Raw genomic sequence first — 13,514 nt, 5'->3', positions numbered from 1 at the left:
CAAAACTCTTCACCATGAAAAGGAAGCCATGATTAAAGATTCCACCAATATGTGCAGCATTTTTGACTTTATCATCAGTTTCTCATTACAGCAAGGTCATTCATTTCTTGTTTGGGAGACAGCAACATGGACGCAGATGACAGATGGACCTGTGGACAGAAAAGATTGTTTAAACACAGGAGAAAAAAGACAGTGAGCTAGACAGGATGACAGACAGGCAAACACACAGGTATAATAAAAGACAGTATACTGTAGGGAAATGAGAAGTAGACAAGCTGCAGCGCTGAGAGACGGCTGAACTGCAGACAGAGATCACAGTGGAGTGACTGAGAGTGAAAGACTGGAAGCCAAAGAACAAGAAGGAGGAGGCCATGTCATGAGAAAGAGTGGGTGAGCGAGAGAGACTGAAAGACTGAAGCAGAGTTCAGACAATTGGATGAGGAAGTAGTGATGGTTGAGTACATGGGTGTGGTTGGTTAGCAGTTAGCCCATCAGCCTTTCAGAAGTGACACACAGAGGAAAGCACCGTGGATGATGAGGATGCGGATGAATCTCTGGACCCGGGCACCTCGCAGGATGGATACTAAGGTAAGCATAATAGCCTGGATGGATGACTAAATATCAGAGGGCTGAGGGGCGTTTTTGGCGAGGCGTACTGAAGGGAGATTGATGGAGGATGACAGACAAACGGATGAACAGACAGACGGAGAGTGAGTGAGAGTGCTAGATGTGACAAACAGGCAGGCAGGTCAGGCTAGGGGAAGGGAAAGACGCCTGTACAGCCCAGGGGAAACAGGCCTCATCTTGACATATGCTCTGGAGTGAAATGAAGATTGGCATGACCTGCTAATCTCAGCTGTCACAGCCCATGACGGCCATGGACGCTCACCTGTCACACTGTTCGAAGCCCGGAGGACGAGCTGCCACCAGGATAGGTCAAAGATCGAGATTCATTTTCTGCTAGGGGTGGATTCAAACCAAGCCACTGGCCTAGACCTCCATCTGTCACTCTACCTGCCTCTGCTGTTCTCTGTATTGCTATAAAATCATGCAATGTTGGACAGCTTTTTGCCTACTCCTGTTTCTCTATACTGTTTTTGTTTCAAGCTAGGGGCAATATGTTGTGAGGGGGAGGAGAGAGTATGTTTTTCCACTGATTCAGAGAATGCTGCTCACCAGTACAGGATTCCCATTATGTTAAAAGGAGTTGTTTTGACACATCCTCCAAAGTCTTTTTTTTTAATTGGTGACAGCAGCGAACTTAAAAAATGCGATAAAGTTTGATCAATACTGCCACAAAGTTCAGCACAGACATGTGTGGGAGGATTGCATACACAATGTGCAGCCTCGGTCACTCTTTTTTTGACAAATGAATAGAAAAATCGTGGTTATGATATGTGTTATCTTCTAAAATTTGACATTCAAAGTACGAATCTGTTTTTTGTCATGCTTCGTGAGGAGTGTGGGAGATGTTGCCTGTGTGCTTTAGGAGGAAGGAGAAGAGGCCATGTGGTGCTAAACCTCAATGAGAACAACTTCCTGCCTGGTAGATCTGCACTGTACAAAATGTTCCAGAGTGAATGCGCTCTCTCTTTAATCCTTTGATTTAAAATTCAGTGCATGTTCACCTTGTACTGGTGCCCTGGTGAAACAACATCATAGCCATGGCTAAAGAGACAATAGCTTAATTAACATTGTTTTTCTGTGGGCTAATGAGCAGACATTTTGTCTGGATGCTGTGTATCTGCTCCAATCCAGTGCACCAGATCCGGGGTCTGTGTTTATATGACCTGTCTTCATTTAACTATAATATCTGAGGGGCTCCGGGTTACTTTGCAGATGTTAGATAAAGTGGTTGAGTCATTTCAATCTTATATCCAGGTTGTGTTAAAACTACCAAAGTGGAAATATTGTTTGTTGAGATACTAGTTTAAGGTCCAGTGCAGGGCCGTCGCAACCAGACAGGCAAACTAGGCAATTGCCTAGGGCCCCGAGCTGGAAGGGGAGCCCCCAGAGACGGCTGACATTGGTCCATATCAATGACAATATGATGGAACCCCTATAGACACTGCAACAACAACACGTTGGAATCCCCCCTAATGGGGCCCCCTACTAGCTGCTGCTTGCGAGTGGCTAGAGGGGGCCTCCCAGTGACTGCTGACATTTGGTCCGTAATCAATGACACAACTTGAAACCCCCTTAGACACTGCAACGACGACACGTTGGGAGACCTCCCTAATGGGGCCCCCTACTAGCTGACTTGCTGCTAGGGTGACCAGATGTCCGCATTGTGCGGGACTGCACAGCATTTCTGTCTCTTTTCACGCGTCACGCAAATTGAGACCATGTCCCGCATGATTGGTTGCCACCCACGCTAACATTGTTGCAGTACCGTAGTACGTTACCTCACGGTACCACTACTGTGAGATAAGTTCAAAGTCCAATCGCAAGAGGGTGAGTGTCCATGCGGCGTCCAATAATGGCACACGCTGGCCACCTGGCACTCAATATCAATATAACAAATCATTCAGGAGCACGCTGTGCAAGTACAAGCGAATCCTGCCGGTTGTGGGTTGAACGGGGGTCACAGGCGCCATATTCTTGTCAAATACGGCACAAGATAAGGGCTTACCGGTGACAGAGAAGCCCGGGTCCAGGTCCAATAATTTCCTCTTTGTTGATTTCATGACTGCCCAGAAATATCTGGACAGCCGAGCCGTGGCGGCACACGGGTATGTGACGTGTCAGAGGAGAAACAAGCCGTTCACATTTCTCTCTTTGTGGCAGGTAACGGCCCACAAACCTCAGCGCACTTTAGGGACTGTTCTTTACTTATGAAGGGACTGTTCTTTACTTGTCAGTGGAGGAGGGTAGCTGGTGCCTCTTGCCTAGGGCCCCCAGAGTGTCTTGAAACAGCCCTGGTCCAGTGTGTACAATTTAGGGGGATATATTGGCACTTGTGAAATCTAATATAACAACTATGTTTTCTTTAGTGTATAATCACCTGAAAATAAGAATTGTTGTGTTTTCGTTACCTTAGAATAAGTTGTTTATATCTACAAGGAGCGGGTCCTTGTCAATGGCGTCCGCCATTTTGCACCGCCATGTTTCTACAGTAGCCCAGAACGGACAAAACAAACACTGGCTCTAGATAGGGCCATTCAAATTTTCACGTCAACAACCGTAGTTAGCAGTTGCGTCGTGACGAGAAACTGCTTTATTTAGTATTTTTACTGGTTTAAATCACTGAGTCCATTTGTTTTGGAGAAGAAGAGACCTCTGCGGATAATTGGGCTTCCGGTAAAAACTTCCTGAATGTCTGAGTCAGAAAAATGGTGGGCACACATTAGCCGGGGCTGGGCTAGCCTGTCTGTGATGTGCCTAACAGCGTAGGAGAAACACTGAATTTTTTACTGGTTTTAATGACCTGGTCGTTTGTTTTGGAGAGGAGGAGACCCCTGTGGATAATTTAGCTCCCGGTAAAAACCTCCTAAACAATGAACACTTGAAGAAATCTACATGATGCCACTAAATCCCTCTAAATGTTACATGCTGGACCTTTAAGGTGCATCTTGTTTTCACATCCTCTCTCCATAATGTTTTTCCTTTTCTTTCAGATTTATTTAACTTCCTTGACCTTTCTCCTGTTTGTCATGTTAAAAGGTGAGTGCAAAAAATCCTGCCTGCACTTAATCAGCTCACTGAAACACACGTGTGACTTCAGTTTAAAGCAGGGGTGTTAAACATACAGGCTGCAGACTAAAAGGTCCAATCTGGCTCGGTAGATGACCAGGCTAAGAGGTAACAGGTTTCAGGAGCAAGCTAAGCAGTGACTAGTGTACTTCATTAAAAATGCTCCGTCTGAGGCTTTCCCACCCTAACCAGAATACAGTTTTCTGAAAAACAGTGAATACTTATTCTGGTCATAGTTAAACGTATTGAAAATTGTGCATAATATTGTCAATCAGCAGCTTCAGTACAGAAGACCCTGCATTGGAGTTCAGTCTCAGAACAATATTGCGGAATCTCGATTGCTAAAAAACGGAAAATGCACAGTGACTAATGGACTGACCAAATGTGGAAAATCTGATGTTGAAATTGCACTTATTTTTCCTCAAACTTCTCAGACTGTTCATCATCTGTGTTGTAAATGGATGAACTTTTTCAGAATGTACTTGTACTTCTTTGCACTAAAAGAAAGGGGAAAGTTCAAGGTGTTTTTATTCATGGGTTATTATGCAATAGTTTTTGGCCCACTTGAAATTGAACAGTGTATGTGGCCCATGAACTAAAATGAGTTTGACATCCTTGGTTTAAAGTGACAGCAGCCGCTTTGGATACAGATCACAACAACAGGATAATGCAACGCTAAAATGTAAATGATTAAAGTGTCATAAATTCACAAACTGACAGATTAATGGCACTGATACAGTAATATCTGTAAAAAGTTTGCTAACAGTAGTAAAAACAACCTACTGGTCCAATCAGAGGAAGTAAGACAGCAGCAGCAAAGCCTCTGAGTGTATTAAATTGGGCAAGGGTTTGTTTTAGTGCTCATGAGTTCAACATATTGTTTGTAGGAGGAAGAGTGTGTTATTTCTTCATTCAGTATTGTGTTGCTTTAAGCTGCAGCTTGCTAATCTGTCATTTAAAGGGGTACACCAGTGGTTTAGTATGTCCACTACATAAAATTGGGAGATTTATAAGAGACAGATTTTTTTTAAAAAAATGTCAAAAGTGATGCAGATGTGACGATGGTGATGAAGATATTTGATTATTTCCACCCCAGTAAGCCCTGTAGACTGTACTATAGTGGCTTGTTTTAACATATCCAAGTTTTTGGACCTATTAGCCTGCAAGGTGTCTCAGTTTTGACTCATGTTACAGTTCTTTTGTGAAGATCCAGAGTAGTCACATGAAGCAGGGAAAAACTTGAACAAGGTTTATTTGAGAGTACAAATAAGAAAACAAAAAAAGAACTTCCAAAATTACACATCGTCTGGTCCACTACCAACGTGATGTCCTATTCTTGTGTGTTCTCACAGTATTAGACATTGCTGCGGTCTTCAACGCTGCATAACATGATCAAAAATGTATTATGATCCAAACCTACACAGACTTTACCTCATCTTCAATTCAATTCAACATTTATCCCAGAGGAAATTCTTGTGCCAGAGAATATTTCAAATAACAGTAACATTAAGTACAACAACCACAATTTTAACAGTTCACAACCAGTAACAACCAGTGGGATCCACGGGTCAGGGTCACCCACTGGGCCCAGTTTTATAACAGTAGAGTGTTAAATATCTGGCTAAATATATAGATATACAGATAGAAGTGTTACTTAGGAGCAAAAGCAAAAAACAGTGCCCAATAGAGTAACAATAGGAGTATGATAAATACATGAGTTACTAAATTGAAATAAAATGGTGGAAAAATATACTGCTCCTGCTAATCAATGACTCTCATATAACAACGAGCAGTGATATTGCATATGGCTGAGAAAATGATATTGCACTACGTTGTCAAGTGATCATGAATCATGATATTGAGGAATAATATTGTGCATGATGTTGTAAAAAACATTGCACAAGATATGAGCAGTAATATGCATCATCTGAAGTAATAGTGCGCCTAATGTAGGTGCGACACCTAATGTGCTGTCAGTGTCCTCGTGTTAGCTCCCCTCCCTACAGAAGGGGGAGTTATACAGTTAGATGGCCACATGTAGAAATGATCTCCTGTGGTGTTTCAAGCATGACGTTCCAACAGTGGCTTTTTGTCATGTGCACTAAAGTTAAGTTATGCCTGTATTCTAACACAGAAATAATAGTAAATATAAACATAACCTTAGCATGGTCCACTACTACACACTGTGCAAAATACACAGAAAGTGTGTGTAAACTTCAGTAATATCAGAAACTATATAAAATGTTATCTCAACACAGACATTTTTACCAAATATATATTTGTGCATAAGCGGATCTTACACCTACCTGCCGGGAAAATGCCCATATGAATGAGATCATCAAGATTACTGTCTCAGAGTAGCACTCCTCGTTATGAGTAAGCTGATGCCAACATGTAAAATAAGGGAAGTTCCCCTTTAAATGTTTGATAATTTACATAAAGTCTTGTCACGAATATTCAAGAGTAAGAGAATGTAATAACTTATCAGAGTATTGAATATACATTATGATCCTAATTTGGGCTTGGAAGACTGAAGGTCCAATGTCATCTTAGTCCAGACTGGGTATAAGCTCACACTAAACATGTCCAAACAGATGACTGAAATATAAAAGGTTCTCTATAAGGCATAGATAAAGATATATTTCCCAGCCCTAGTTTACTATTCAAAATTAAAGTTTCCATCCACACACAATGTATCCAACACATCATAAATTAGAGCCAGCTGTAAATCATTGCACCCCATGTCAAGTCTGGGTTCATTAAAATATCTGGAATCACAGCATTAGCCAAAGAAAGTGAAGGTTTTGTAGAGCTTCAGCACTAATTGGAAGGTGCTGAGTGAGTAAACAGACAACGGCCTCACTGTCCCGGGCTCTCACACAACAATCCAGCTCTGTTGTGGCCAGAGGTTTTGTGAGAGCCACTTCTTTGTAACTGTGCTGCACTGCCCCACTCACAGGACTATTACTGTGACACACTCTCAGTGTATCTGCAGGCCTCGCTCTCCCCTGCATGGCCAGACACATTCTGAAGTCTGGCCACTGCCAGGAATACATCACAGCATTGTCTGAGAGAAAGTCGCTGGGGTAAACAACACTGCGCTTTGTTCCTCCTGTAAAGTTTACTGTATTGAGGCCTTGCTGTGAGGCTTCATCTGACTTGTGTTTTTGGCGATTAAAATGTGTCCTTTGGTTTTTCCCCTGTAGTGTCGAGGGCTCAAACTTCCACACCCGCAGATCAAATGGAGTCTGTGAGCAGCAATACAACAGCGACAACAATGCCCACTGCTCCAACTCCCACTGGTACAGTACTTGTGGCTATCGTGAGAAATGCTACTTTGCTGTGTCTGCAGTCTCCAGGCTATTTCAGACATTATCTATCTATCTATCTATCTATCTATCTATCTATCTATATATCTATCTGAAGACAAAAAACAGGTGTTTCTCAGTTTAATTTACTTCAGTTGCTTTCTTGATGCAACAGGAAAGACAGTGGTAAAAAGAGTCACCAGAAAGGTTGACTCCTCCCCGGAAACCCTCGCTACTGAACCAACCACAAGGCAGCAGCTCATTAACACCAGCAACCCAGTCAATGTCAGCACCACCACATCAGAAACTAAGGCTCCAGCAGGTAGTCTGGCGTGCTGTTAGTGCTGCATATATGACACCCATAATTTCAATTCAACCCGATGTGACTTGTTTGTTTCTGTCCCTTTAGCTGCCACAGAGGGGACAACAAAACCCCAAACAAAGACCACCCTCACTCCAGGTAACAATCTGCTCCCTCTCCATCACATGTTAGAACACCCAGTCAGTGGAGCCTTTGACTTTGGCTGGTAGATAAACCACGAGCACTCCAGTAGGCTATAACATCCCCTCACATCAATAGCAAAGGCTTACAGTAAAGCTTCCTCCCTTTAAAACTAATTATGAGGTAATTAGAAAATGTTAAACTCCCTGTCCTTGTTGAGATATACAGAGGGGTATTTCTGCTGCGTTTTTACAGTACTGGGGAAAGGCAGGGAACTAGAGTGAGAGCGACAGAGAGAGCGCTGATATGCTTTAAAAAGTGTCAGCCTAAATTTCCTAAGAGAGTCATTCCACTGAAATATTCAGAAATTCAATTAAAAATGGAGTTAAACATTGGAGTGCACCTGGAATTTAATGAGAAGTAATTAAGCGTGGACTCGTATGGCAAAGATAAGGAGTCAGTATGTCCCGGAAAAAATATTTTCCAAAATATGAAATTATGCTTTTGCCTTATAAACCTGTGCATTATACATATTAGATTTTATAGATATTAAATCCAAAAAAAAGTCAAGGAAACTAATGTTTTTTCTGTCTGTTTTTTCAGCATCCACAGTGACATCCTCCCCATCCATAACTACGAGCGCCATCAAAGACAAATTTGCCTCGGGTGACTAAAATTTTTACTACTCCATAGTTACCTTAAATGCCACAGGCGTTGCGGTTTTATTGTTACCTCATGGCAGACTGACAGTATCACAATTCCCTGTCTTCCAAACAAAACCCATGGCGGAGTGGTAGAATAGAGCACCTCACTTCCTCTCTTGCCAACAGATTAATGCTTGATTGTACCTTATGCAAGAAGAGATAAGATATTTGTGTCCTCATGCTGTGCTGGCTTTCCATAGATAGGGGTTTGATGCACCATCAACAGCATGTCAGCGGGGCCAGTGGATCTGTCATGCTATCTCTGACTGTTGTTCCCCGGTGATCCTCTCTCTCGTTTTTTATTTCCTGCAGAAGCTTCCTGTGTTCAGCAGTCAAACTTAATTCAATACTTTTCTGTCTCCTCTTATATCTTATATCTTATAGATACGGAGGGTGACAAAGCTTTCACCTATGGTAAGAAGCTACACATGACTGTGTTAGTTTTGTGTTATTGCCAGTGTTGGGGAAGCTGCTTTGAAAGCGTAACTTTAGTTCACACCGGCAGAAGTTGAACTACAGCAAAGCTAACCGAGGGAGAAACTGTCTGGTTGACTAAAGCTACTCAGAAAAAGTGGTTTGAACTACTTTATAAAAAAAAAAAAATAAAAAGATTAAACTGAGAATATAGAGTGATAGGAAATTAGAACAAAATTAAAATGCAAAAAGTGCACAGGTCATAAACAATACATAACAAGGCATGAATGGGAAAGTGAAAGAGATGTCAGTTTTGATTTTGTATACAATGTCTAACACTCAGACAGTTGCCTTCAGAAGCTACTGTAGAGTCCAGGTGGGGATATTGCACCAAGCAAGATGACTCAGTTAGTCAGGTAACCTCTAAAACAGCATGCAACAATTTCTCTGAATATTGACAACAAACAGAACACAGGCACTCACAGATAAACGGGCTATTATTTGTGTAAATCAATGAAATGAACAGGCCTATATTTTGGACAGGCGTCTATATGAGACAGGCCTTTAATTCCTTTACCACAAAACTGTTGCTCAGCAAAGATCAGGAAATACGATCAAATTCTTTATTCAAACCAGTCTGAATATTACTTGTTTAAAAATTAGGTTTCAGATAATATATAAATCATGAGTCATGTAGTTCCAACAGACATCAGAGAGAGATATGGCACTCGAGGATTACGGCACCTGGCATACCGACACAGCACCACTTTATCCTGTTTAAAACAACACTCACAACTTGGATTAATTTTTATGAAAATCCCTTTTGATTCTTTTGATCTGAGGACTCTTACGCACTAAAGGAATATGAATAACTTACAGGGTAATCAAGACATAATTTGAGGTAGCCAATAACCGCGTTTATACATCCAAAGAACTTCTATAAAAAGATTAACTGCTTAGCAACCAGACCAGGCGTCTAACTGAGACAGGCGTTTATTTGTCAAAATGTGTAGCCACACCAGGCTAGTAAAAGGGGCCAGGTGTTTAATTTGGACTATGCTTTTAATGGAAGTTTTACGGTATTTAATGTAGGCAAAACAAACAGAAACAGATGTGTTTCAGCTACAAAGTCATCATCGGAGTGGTAAAACAAGCAGGAAAGGCAGTTCATATAAAAAGGTGAGGCTCAAACAACAATCAGGACATAAAATACATAATGGCATCATCGGGTCCCTCTGTGAATGTATGAACTGTCCACCAACAGCCTCTCCCAAGTATGAGGAGTGTCCCCAGTAATCAGAGAGAACAATGAGAGCCAGTGTAACAAGGTGAAAGGTAGAAAAGCAGATGCCCAGGTCCAGAAACATACAGCAAGAGACTATAAATATGAAGTGGTAGAAACCAGATTATTAAATAAATGAAACAACAGTTACTGCATAACCCAGTGCAAATAGTATATATAATTACACATTCTTTATGACTCCTATAGGGGAAAAACAGCAAGAGTTAATGCTTAATAATACCCAAAATGCACCAGTAAAGTGCTCTAAAATATAGAGCTCAGGCTACACATTTCATAGAGAAATCTCTGACACAATGTAATGGGGACACTTAGCATCAGTTGCGTAAGGAAGTTACGATGGGCCCTAGTGCATGCTGTCATGCATGCATTGTCTTGACACAAACAAGAGACTTGACACTGGACAACATCAGCATACATATAACCCAGCAATCATCACTGCATGTCTGAAAAAAATATCAAAGACAGTAAGAAATGAATAATTTGATTGAAGAGATTTATAGTATATTTATAGATTTTATACTTATATAAAAAAGGATATAATTTTGTTTTGAATAGATGCTAAATACTTAAAGAATAGCTAAATAAATAAATAAATAAATAAAGAAAACCATGACACAGATGGATTTTCCTTTTTGAGGACATGTATAGCAAATGGCACTGTTTTTAAATTAGTAATATTCTCTTTTTTATCTTTCATCTTTGAACACGGGTATATTTTTGAAATGGCAATCTGAATCACTTTCAATCACCCCTCAACCTCAGGGGCCTCAGTGCAAACCCACTGCCTGCACTGTCTGTATTTACACCCCTGCATAGCATATATACGGAAATAATTTAAGAGCTGTATGACTCCCATTAACCCAAATAAAAAATGTCAGAGAAAATGTCAGAATAAATACATCCATAAAATATATATATATAAAGAATCCAAATATAACAAAGATACATAGTATGAAGAATGTAGGGGGAAATACCAGTCAGTTTAATTTATTGCAAAAAGTACACTTCTTGACAGTCATAAAAAAAACACTATTCACAGGAAAGTGCAGGAATGTCAGCTTTGGTTTGTATACAGTGTCCATCAGTCAGACACCTGATGTACAGAAACTGAAGTCCAGGTGGGGGTGTTGCATCATGCAGGATGACTCAGTTAGTCAGCTAACTTCTAAAACAGCATGCAACAACTTCTCTGAACATTTGTTAGTGAACAGCAATCAGCAATACCTCTGGATAAATAACACCTAATATATTCAAGTTTATTTTTGCAAACATTGCTGTGGTCAGGATAAAAGAAAAGAGGGCAGAGCTGGTAAAAAAGGTAGATAAGGTAAATAGAAAAATAATTCCTTTTCTTTTGTGACCCACCCAAGTGGGGGATAAGGGTACTCTTTAAACCTACCTTTAACCCGGGTGCCCTAAGACTGATTATAATCTTTAGGTCAACACACATATAAGTGTAAAAAAAATGTTAGTAATTGACGTGGCTTCAAGTGCAACTGTACAAGATTTATTTTTGAAAGATGCTGAAAAAATACTATGAAATAGCAGCTCTATTTTTAGAAAATGTAATAAAATGCAAACCCTGATACTCAGATTTAAAACAGCAGTATTATATTTCAAAGATGTAATGCTGGTTCTGAGCAACTTAAATGACAAAAACAGAAATTGCTAATCTATAAAAAAAAAAGGTGTAATTTTTTAAACAGGTTGTCTGTATGTGAACTAGTCCTGATCCAATTCTGCTCTACCATGTGCTCCCCTCAAATCATGCACATGCAAAACTGGAAAATTTACCTGCATGGAGGTGCACAGCAAACCGAGTGACCACCCACACAGACAATATAGCCTGGATAAAAACCACAAAATAATTAAATCATAGAAACAGCATTACAACATCTTGGATTATAATATGGCTCTTTTAAGTCTGAGTATCTTGGTTCGCATTTTATTAAATTTTATAATAATAGAGCTGCTGTTTTATTGCTATTTTTAGCAGCTTTCAAAATTAAATCTTGTACAAGTGCACGTGAAGCCATGACCTAAAGATTACTATCAGTCTTAGGGAACCTGGGTTAAAGGTGGGTTTAAACAGTACCCTTATCCCCCACATGAGTGGGTCACATTTGGCGCTGTGAACAAGGACTATGCAGGTGTAAATGGGAGAAATGTAGGAAGAGCCTGCTACAATCTGATGGCCCAATATTGCTCATAATTACAGTAGATAAGTCCACAAAACATGGCAAAAAAGTAATTTAACTACTTGATTCACTGTGCAATTATGAGTGTAGGTGAACTACCAGCAAGTTACAGCAAAATGTAGTTAATCTACCTTGTAGATCACTGCTCCCCAACACTGGTTATCACCTGCTGTGTCTGTGCTTGAGTGTCTGATTCCTGTTTTGTGTGGCTAGATTATGAGTCCCTGCGCAAAGTTGGACTGTCAATCGCAGCAGTACTTTTCATCGTGGGCATCATGGTCATTGGCTGTAAGTGTGACTCTGAGCTCCACTTCTGTCTTTTGTAAACCACTGTAATTATATTCAGCTGCCCATTCTCACTCTTTTGCGTGTGTCTAACTGTAGGTGGCAGGGTCTGCCGCCTGCCCAGCTGTCACAAGAGGTCATCTAAGTAAGTACTCGCAGCTTTCATTTTCATTTATTCTAGTGAATGTTCAAGGGTAATATTTTTGCAGTGTTTGAGAGGTGCATGATTAGAACAAGTGCTGAATAATTTAAGACAATGAAAGCTGACAGACAAAAGTGATGTTTGACTAAATTACAGTCCATGTGCATGAAGGGTAGCGGTGCTTATATCAAGCTGTTGGGAAACTGCAGAATGAGATAAGTAATTTATATCACAGGCTCCTGGGTGATATATGGCAAACAATAAGTCACTTCAGACATATATCTCAAAAGAACGCTGACTAAAATCTTGGTGATGATTAATAGATCAAAAAGATTATGATTAAGCTATTTGTTGGGCGAAATGGTAACAGACCAACCGCAACAACTGCAAATCACGTTGTTTGTTTTCCTTACTGTGGAATATTTGATAAATATAATTGATTGCTTAAATAGTACTTCTTTAAATGTTCCGTGTGTTGATTTTTCAGATCATATCGAGTTGTCCAAGGATAAGGAGGAAGAGCGTGTGTATGTTTATAAAAATGCAAAGCTGCAAGACACCAACCACGAGTCCATGAAGAGAAGAAAACTCAACCTAAACGTGGGAGCATGTGTGTGAATGTAGATTTACTGACACTATGTTGCTTAGAAAATACTGAATAAACATAGCGCACATGAATCATGTTGACACGTGAAACGATCTTTGTCAAATGTCATTTCTATACTTAGCAAAACTGCACTAAGAAAAGTAAAGCGGTCATTTATCTTGATGATTCATATTTTAATCAAACCTTCAGCCCTGAAGCAGGCTTGTTTCTAATGACCTTTGTATCTTTTAAATGATAACACAGCCATCGGCAGTGTCTCACAGCCAGGGTTATTATTAAAGGTTATGAAGAATAACCCATGTCATCCCATACTTGACAATCTCGCACAACACTTGTGTTCCGTCAGGATCTAAAACTGAAGCCGGGGTCACCTCTTCCTGATAGATACTGCACGCTCTTTACACTTTCAATCTCAACA

General features: G+C 40.4%; 1 protein-coding gene across 2 annotated transcripts; it reads left to right on the top strand.

Moving 5' to 3' along the window:
* The first annotated feature begins 402 nt into the window (after window positions 1-402).
* Window positions 403-13,391, top strand: fxyd5 (FXYD domain containing ion transport regulator 5). 2 transcript variants are annotated; one of them, XM_033641608.2, is made up of 10 exons: window positions 410-588; window positions 3,618-3,663; window positions 6,900-6,995; window positions 7,177-7,323; window positions 7,411-7,461; window positions 8,047-8,109; window positions 8,532-8,561; window positions 12,276-12,350; window positions 12,447-12,492; window positions 12,977-13,391. In XM_033641608.2, exons 1-10 carry the CDS (start codon window positions 532-534, stop codon window positions 12,999-13,001), a joined length of 636 nt encoding a protein of 211 aa, XP_033497499.1. In that variant the 5' UTR covers window positions 410-531; the 3' UTR covers window positions 13,002-13,391. The 2 variants fall into 2 exon arrangements, with proteins under 2 accessions (XP_033497500.1, XP_033497499.1); XM_033641609.2 differs by lacking the exon at window positions 3,618-3,663 and having other exon boundaries at window positions 403-588.
* The last annotated feature ends 123 nt before the right edge of the window (window positions 13,392-13,514 follow it).

The sequence above is a fragment of the Epinephelus lanceolatus genome, chromosome 10 (assembly GCF_041903045.1).
Source record: "Epinephelus lanceolatus isolate andai-2023 chromosome 10, ASM4190304v1, whole genome shotgun sequence".
Lineage (NCBI taxonomy): Eukaryota > Metazoa > Chordata > Actinopteri > Perciformes > Serranidae > Epinephelus > Epinephelus lanceolatus.
The sequence above is the reverse complement of the archived record's forward strand: the minus strand, read 5'-3'. Positions and strand labels throughout refer to the sequence as shown.

Bases quoted from the DNA above. Each gene is read 5' to 3' on its own strand.
- fxyd5 (XM_033641608.2), top strand. From the start codon at position 532: ATGATGAGGATGCGGATGAATCTCTGGACCCGGGCACCTCGCAGGATG. The intron at 7,324-7,410 runs GTAGTCTGGCGT...CTGTCCCTTTAG, and splicing joins AGAAACTAAGGCTCCAGCAG to CTGCCACAGAGGGGACAACA. The intron at 8,562-12,275 runs GTAAGAAGCTAC...TTGTGTGGCTAG, and splicing joins TGACAAAGCTTTCACCTATG to ATTATGAGTCCCTGCGCAAA.